An 8,664-nucleotide genomic window follows, 5' to 3' on the forward strand; every position below is an offset into this window, starting at 1 on the left:
TGTTGCCCAGATGACTAACACAAGAGGGGGGGTGAATTGAGTTGTATTAAAAAAAATAACAATTATAAATCAAATATATAATATAAAATATAAACAAAATATGAAATAACAATAAATATAAAGAGTAAGGGTAAGAGAGAAGCAAACTCAGTATGTTAACGAGGTTCGGCCCCACTGCCTACGTCCTCGCCTCAAGCTACCCCTTGAGGATTCCCAAATTCACTATTCAACCTCCTTCAGGTGGAGATAGAAACCTATTACACCTTTGAACAACACCGCTACAAAGGATCCGTGTAGAACACCCTCTACACTTGCAATCACCTTACACGTGGTGATTCAACTATTCCCCGTGTAGAATACTTTCTACACACACAAGGGTTATACACACCCTTTTTCTGATACAAAAGTTGATAGTGGGTAGGTTATCAGAAAACACTCCTCAACGAGTGAAATAAGAACAATACAGCGTAAACTATATCTCTCAAAATGAATAAGGATTAAGGCTCAATGTTTAGAGAAGAGAGAATGAAAGCTTTGAATGAATGTTGTATGCTCTTAGTGTTGTGAATGTGAAGCTCTCAAATGATCTATTTATAGGCATATGAGACTTCATATTCAAATTTAAAAAGATTCACATGTCAAAGACAACATCATTCACTTTTTCAAAAAATTCAAATAAAAGGTTATTCTTTTTCAATTGTCAAAGACAATATCATTCACTTTTTCAAAGAATTCAAATAAAAGGTTCTTCTTTTTCAATTGTCAAAGACAACATCATTCACTTTTTCAAAAAAATCAAACCTAATCTTTTACTTTTGGCATATGACAAAATGAGCACACTTTCATTTTCAAAAAATTCAAACCTAATCTTTTACTTTTTGTATAAGTCTAAAAAAAGCATCAATCACTTTTAAAAATATTCAAATAAAACATGCACATGTGAAAGATGACAATCAATCATCTTTAATATTTTCAAAGTTCAACCCTTTAATCAAGGTATGCACATGCAAAAGATGACAATCAATCATCTTTCAAAATTTTCAAATTTAATTTTCAAAAATATTCATGCACATGTGGAAAATGTATTTTAATGCTTTATGATAAAATATTAATTTTGAGCATTAATCCTAATTTCGAATTTTGAAGAGATTTACAACATTACTCTATAATTTTAATGTGAACTTGTTCCCTTCTTGCTCATACTTGTTTCCTTGATGTGCTTGACTCCATTGTGTAGACAACTTGAGCTTGAGACTTCTTTATTCTTTGAATTCATTTGTTATCATCAAAATCCATGTGTAAATATATAATTACACAAAACTTGAAATCTTGGGTTCAACAATTATTTTAGAATTTGAAAAAGTTAAGAAAAAGTTAAATTATTTATTATATTTTATATAAAAATTTAGAAAATTTATAATAATGATATGAGAATTTTGAATTTGGGATGAGAATTTTAAAGTGCCAAACCATACCTAGTCAAGGTGAAATCACAAATTTATGTAAAAATTATAATAAATTAGATTTACTTTAAAAATATTATAATATGGTATACCATACGAACAATCCACATAAGTTTGTCAGTCTACTTTTGTGAAGTGCATTTGTAAACCAAACATCTTTATATATGAAAAATAATTAAAATGTAATGCATTAATTAGTGTGACTAACAATAACAAAATTTAAGACTTAAGATGATAAACAATATTTCTCGATTTTAAATATAAGGTGTTAACTCTAGTACTACCATTAGCTGTGTTTGAGTGTTGAAATCTCTTCAACACTTCTTAACTCTTCTCACTATTATTAATTACTTTTTACCTATTTTTACTATTATTCCTTACTTTTTACCTATTTTTTATTACTATTCATTACTTTATTATTACTTTTCACCTACTTTTTATTACTAATCACAAATCTCCTCAACACTTCTCAACATCTAAAATTGGCGGTAGTAACTGAAATTGGCAAGGCGCTGTATACTTGGATTGCTACACATCCACCTCTTGATAGAAGGGCTCAAGGTGCCTGCCTTTTGTTGTCATTTGCAACACGATGTTGATGTCGAACAGTGTAGTTTTTTAAGGATGTACTTTCTCAGCCATCCAATAATATCTAAATGTTACAATTGATATCGATAGATGCACGATGATCATCATCACTATTAAACAGATACAATGCTCTCACTTCTTTTTGCGTGGGATGCGCATAAACATGATATCAATTATCTATTGTGTCAAAAATATAAGAGCAGTATCGTAGCTATAAAGAGATTTCATTAAAATAAATTCACTCTAATTGATATAACTTTATGTGTTCCGTTAAATCTATTTTATAATAAAAATAATTTTATAATCTAACTTAACACATCAATTTATAAATTTGCTTTTATGCAATATCTTTATGATTCGTTTGAATAGTGAAATGAGATTAGATGATTTTATATGAAAGTTAAAAATTGAATAAAATATTATTAGAATATTATTTTTTAATGTTATTATTTATTTTAAGATTTAAAAAAGTTGAATTGTTTATTATATTTTGTGTGAAAATTTAAAAAAAAATTATAATGATGAGATGAGATGGATTGAGAGTATTTCTCAAACCAAATTACTCCTAAAACATTTTTTATAATACAATGTTACATATAACATATTTGCAACCATATTATAGTCATTGCATATTTGCTTATTTCCAAAGAGATTGAAAAAAGTGCCTGTCTTTGTCATACGTGTTTTCACACAGAGAGAGAGAGAGAGAGAGAGAGAGAGAGAGAGAGAGAGAGAGAGCCGGGATTGTAATTTTGACGGTAATTTGGTAAACAGGCAAGTATTTCAGGTTAGTTGTGAGAAGGAACGTGGTGGGGCATGCCAGTTTTTAATGCAGGAAAGGTGGGACTTGGACTTTTTCCAGGTCTCATTATCAAACACTAATATCAACAAAACAAGACAAAATGGTGCTTTTGTATCTGAATGCATCTCCTGCTGGTCATAAAATCGACCTCTTCCCGTGGCTCTGCTGATCTCTTCTTTAATGGCCATATATTATATTTTAAATGAAAAATATTTTTATAAAATAACTTATAAAAATAATTTCGTTTTACAAAAATATCCATTCCTCAATATCATTGTTCAAGAAATTAAAAACTTTATATTAATTGATGGAATAAATTTACATAATAATAATATCTATGCTGTGCAAATAAATTCACTTGTTCCTAATAAAATATCAGTAGCCTTTGCATTTATTGATATAAAATCTTTAATTCTACTAGAAATATGTACTTATCAGAGCTATTTTAATATTTTCATACAAGATTCTTCCAAATTAACATTGGGTTTTGACAAAAGAAAGTTATAAAATAGGATCCAAATTCAAGTTCAAGGTTTATACAAAAAGAAAGAAAATATGTGTATATATATATAATTTCCAAGAAATAAAAACAGTAGGACTTTAACTGAAGAACCATCTTGATATCTAAAAATTATATTAGAGGGAGTTTTGAAACATTTTTTATCACATAAATCAGTTAAAAAAATAAAGAAGTTAATCATGAAAAGATTTTATAAAAATAAATTTATAAATTATTATAATTTTATGATATACGTTAAATTTATTTTATAATAAAATTAATTTTATAATCAACATCCTATATTAAATAATATCGATTTATAAATTTATTTTTATAAAACATATTTATTCCTCTTAATTAAAAAAAAAAAAACCCATAAACGAAATAATCTTTCCTAGTTTCTGTAACATTTTTACAAGCTCTTCAGAGCCGCCATATATGAAAAGAGAAGTTGACCTCTCAAAACAGTCCAGTGGTGTGATAAAAGCTGGTAACGGCCACATTAAATGGAGCGTGTTTCCGTCTCAATCTCCGGCACCTTGTCGTGGGGTACGTGGCGAGATTCCACGAGTTTTGTGATCCACAGTGGATGGTCCCCCGACTATATTCTGCTTTGCAAATTTTTCATATTAAAATTTTGAATTTTAAGATTAAATATTAAAATATTATATTTTAATATTATTATTATATTAAAATTTAAAAAAATTAAGAAAAAGTTAAATTATTTATTATATTTTATATATGAATTTAAAAAAATTATAATGATGAGATGAGAATTTTATATCTGAGATGAAAAATCTAAACAGATAAAACTGAACCCGCCACAAATATTTGCCACATATAACATGTGGCATTGAATATTCTTCTTTTATTTATTTTCATTTGTTTATTCCTCCATTATATATTTATAAAAAGAAAAATAATAAACACATAATATATTTTATAATATATTATATAATAATATTATAAAAGGAAGGATATTTTCGTAAACTATCTTATAAAATTAACATCAATTTACTAAAATATCCCTATTTTATAATATATATTGTGTAAAGTATTGTAAAATCTGTTGTGTATGTATCATTTCTCATGAATTTTTAAGAAATATATTAAATTATTATGTTTTATAAATAAAGAAATAGTTTTCTTAATATTTTAAAAATATATATTTAATAGTAATCGATCAGTTCTATATCTTCGGTCTCTGTAGAACTGTACCATATTTATTTACTTGCATATATAAAAATATTTTAAAATAAAATTATTTAATAATAATCGATCAGTTCTATTGATAGACAGAAGTACTTAAACTCCTTATATTTATAACGTCTTTTTTATCTTTTTAAGAAAATGACACAATTAATACAAGTGGGATAAAAATAAATATACAAAATAAGTTTTATAATATTTATTAACCATTTAATGCTATTAAAAAAATTCAAGCATACAACAATAAATACTTTCGATTAAACTTTATTTATCTATTGAAATGCTCGGACAAAAACTTAAAAAAATATTGATTCTTGAAGTAGGAAGATGGGTTACCTGTCTCTGCGAGTAAGTTCACTTTGATATTTTCTCATAAATGCAGTAGTGCACTGCAGCAATGACTACAAGTAGAAACTAGGCTCATTAGGAAGGAATAAGAATATTAGAGATAATATACTACAAAATTACTCTAATTGAGAGGACGATCCTTATTTCATTCGTTTCTGAAGTCAAATCTATATGTTAATCAATCACGTTGTCTCGCTATTCCGTGTGTGTGTGTATATATATATATATATGTTCAAAGAATGAAATAGTGGTGATGAGTGCGATAGGTCTTGAGGTTATTGTTGAATGAAAATTCATCTTCAAGATTTTAGTAATTTTGTTACACACATTCCAGTGTTCAATACATAGGAATAATGCAAATACAAGTTTCATAATAGTAAGTACATCTGTGTCTTTTATATATATATATATATATATATATACAGGAGTGGAGGTTTGAATATGATTCTCCCGTTTAAAAAATCAGACCTTATGCCTTTTAGCCAAAAAAGATCCATGTCTTGAAAAGTAATATTACCGAAGAATATCCATCCAAGTAATAGGACATGAACTTCCAAAAAGAGTCAGTAAAGGTTATAATTGGAGTCTTTTGAATAACCGCTCCCATTTACCACTTTTCTATATTCAATCCGAGAAGCCATCTTTCTTTATTTGCTAACTATAAGTTAGACACTCCTTGTTCCTATATATTAGAGGCCAAACCAAGCACAAACCACACTAAAGAGGGCCTTGCTTTCAACTCTCCTCTATGTACTAATTTCCGCCTAGCTAGCTCGCTTTTCCTCTTCCTCTTCCGAACATGGTGCTGCTAGAAAATGGCATCTCAACTTCCATGAACTCAAAAATCATTGGCTCGGGCAGTGAAGTCATAGTTCTAGCACATGGGTTTGGAGGAGACCAGTCTGTCTGGGACAAAATCCTGCCCTCCTTGGCTCAACATTGCCGTGTTCTTGTCTTCGACTGGACCTTTTCTGGTGCTGTCGAAGATCCGAACCTCTACGATCCTGTCAAGTACTCTTCGTACGATGCTTTTGCCGATGACTTGATTTCTCTCCTGGATGAGATGAATCTTCAATCTTTGGTTTTCATCGGGCATTCCATGTCTGGCATGATTGGATGCATCGCTTCCATCAAAAGACCTGAGCTCTTTAAGAGGCTCGTACTCATTGGATCTTCTCCCAGGTACTTAGAAAAAGATTACCTTTCTGTTACTTACAAATGGTCGGCTGGCTGTTCTTTGATTCTTAATTATTGTGTTGTCTTTCTATCTTTTTTGTTCTTTTTGAAACATGATTCCAGGCACACCCATTTAAATTTCAACTGTAAAAAGCATGCTGTTTCCAAATTGGCATCAAGTTGGTTTTCTTTTGTACCAAATATAATTTAGAGAGCTCACTATTCCTGGCCTGTCTCTTAAGGGACACGGATTCAAGCTAGAAGAAGAAGAAATTAAGTGAATATGTTTTGATACGAATGGAGAAATTTGATGTGCTTTATCCATCATGTAGATCCAATCAAACATGTGGACACGAACAATATGGTCTCATGATGGTGCCGGCCTGCCGGGTTTCCAACTTTCCTTTGTCGCTCTGTTTATGTTTGGTCTCTATATGTGGGCCAGTGAACCTTTTATGGCTACTGTTTGTGTCCACAACCAAAATGAAGACTTGACATCAGATCAGATAGCTCGAGGGCATGCGCATTCTAGAACTGAAATAAAGAGACAAGTTTTCCTTTCCTCTAATTTTGACTTTTTTCGCATTTTTAGACCTTTTTTAGTTTGGATGCATGCCTAAATAGAGCGTGCTATTGAGGCTTAAGCCCACCATTGATTGTTGACATCGAAATATATATATATATATATATATCATTGAAGCTGCCTCAAAGCATGATTGACTTTGGTGAAATTTTCTCTATATAGTCTCTTAACTATGAGACAAACATCCCATTTCTCTGCTTTTAGCTTTCCACATATGTTTTTGTAATCATTAATGTTTGTATATGAGTGCATGTTATTTGTTTTTTAGGTTTGGTATTAGCATATGCCCGTCTCGTTTTCTAAAATTTCTTCGAATTATTATACCCGCTTTTCAAATACATAGTACATTTCATTCCCTAAATTTTTCTCCTCATTTAAATATTATTCCTTATTTAAATTTTAAAATTTTCTTTTTGGCCAAATCGCTTTTCTCTTTGCATGGTACGGTGTAATGCATGCCTAGCTAATTAGCATCCATCTCAAACAAGTCTGAGAATTTCTCATGCTACATCACAGGTACATAAACATGGACGGTTACGAAGGCGGATTTGGGAACTCGGACATTGATCAGATCATCGCGAACGTTGAATCCAATTATCAAAACTGGACCTCAGCCTTTGCTTCTCTTGTAGTCGACGCAAAAGATCCCCTCTCGGTTGAGAAGTTTGCAAAATGCTTGAAAAGAATGAGACCCGAAGTGGCACTTCCCTTAGCCAAGATTGTATTTCAAAGCGATGAACGAGAGGTTCTTGAAAAGGTGATTACCCCATGCACAATCATCCAAACCACCAACGATTATGTCGTCCCAAATTCAGTGGCACTCTACATGCAGAAGAAAATCAAGGGAAAATCGACCGTGGAGATGATAGAAGGTGATGGCCATTTTCCACAGCTAACTGCTCACCTCCAGCTCCTTGAAGTGCTACGGCGTGTCCTGGGTTTTGAACTTGGTCGTGATTAATTAATTAAGAACATATATATATATATATATATAATAAGATAATATATGTGGGTGCTTTTTAGGGAAAATATCACAATGAATACCCGCAATTAAGGACATTTTAATGTTGTGCATTAATCATCGGTTCATGGGATAGATCAGGTAGGAGCCAGTTGGGTCGTCTTATTGAAGTTTTGAGCTGTTATTTTATTAAAGCTTTATGCTTATTAATGTTGTCCTTGAAATTATTATTATGGTGCTTGTAAACGAATTGGTGGAAATAAATTGCTCGACTTTGGCTGTGTCAATCTATGATCTAACATACTATTTGTTTATCTTAAAAAAAAAATACCATTTGATTAGAAAATAATTTGTACAGTTTTTGAGTATATAAATTCCGTATAACAAATGTCACTTTTTTTCGAAGACTCTTGTATACTTAAGACCGTATCATACTTTTGAGGACATTAAATGGTACATGCATGTGTCTAGCCCGTAATCATTTGGTGATCAACGAGCCTCCAGCCTGTAAAGTCCAAACTCCAAAGCTCACAAATTTTGAAAGGACAAGTTTAAATATAAACGAATAAGAATAATGGTTATACCAACAATGTCCGACCAAATAAAACAGACAAAAAAAGGAGCAAAGAGATGTGATCCAGTAGCGAAACACGTTGTTTCGCGTGACGCAAACCAATATATAAAATCCTCGATATAGTTAGCCTTTGAGTTGATTGTGCTTCCAACGGTCAATGGTGTCTTGGTTTTGGGTAGAGATTTTGATTTGGTTACTCTCAAATTTCTCAATAATTTTTCTGAGAAACAATGGAGATAAGAGAGTTATCTTTTTTGGATTTTGAAAATAGTTATGATACATAAGTCTGGTAAAACAAAGATTTACAAGTAGAATTATTCTTTAAAAAAATATATATATTGGTATACGATGATATCAAATGTTCCTTTTTTTTTGGGGGGCGGGGGTGGGGTTTAGTGTGGCCGGGGGGTAAAGCAGATTCAATGGAGGCCCCCCCTTTAGCGTTAATCCATCGTTAAAAA

At 30.9% G+C, this 8,664-nt stretch overlaps 1 protein-coding gene across 1 annotated transcript; it reads left to right on the forward strand.

The window, feature by feature from the left end:
* The first annotated feature begins 5,552 nt into the window (after positions 1 to 5,552).
* LOC122305049 (strigolactone esterase D14) lies at positions 5,553 to 7,916 on the forward strand. Its single transcript, XM_043117335.1, has 2 exons — positions 5,553 to 6,091; positions 7,185 to 7,916. Exons 1-2 carry the CDS (start codon positions 5,709 to 5,711, stop codon positions 7,627 to 7,629), a joined length of 828 nt encoding a protein of 275 aa, XP_042973269.1. The 5' UTR covers positions 5,553 to 5,708; the 3' UTR covers positions 7,630 to 7,916.
* The last annotated feature ends 748 nt before the right edge of the window (positions 7,917 to 8,664 follow it).

This window comes from Carya illinoinensis, chromosome 3 (genome assembly GCF_018687715.1).
Source record: "Carya illinoinensis cultivar Pawnee chromosome 3, C.illinoinensisPawnee_v1, whole genome shotgun sequence".
Lineage (NCBI taxonomy): Eukaryota > Viridiplantae > Streptophyta > Magnoliopsida > Fagales > Juglandaceae > Carya > Carya illinoinensis.

Excerpts from the sequence above, each read along its gene's own strand:
- LOC122305049 (XM_043117335.1), top strand. The coding sequence starts at position 5,709 with ATGGTGCTGCTAGAAAATGGCATCTCAACTTCCATGAACTCAAAAATC. Across the intron at positions 6,092-7,184 it reads CTCATTGGATCTTCTCCCAG|GTACATAAACATGGACGGTT; the intron begins GTACTTAGAAAA and ends GCTACATCACAG.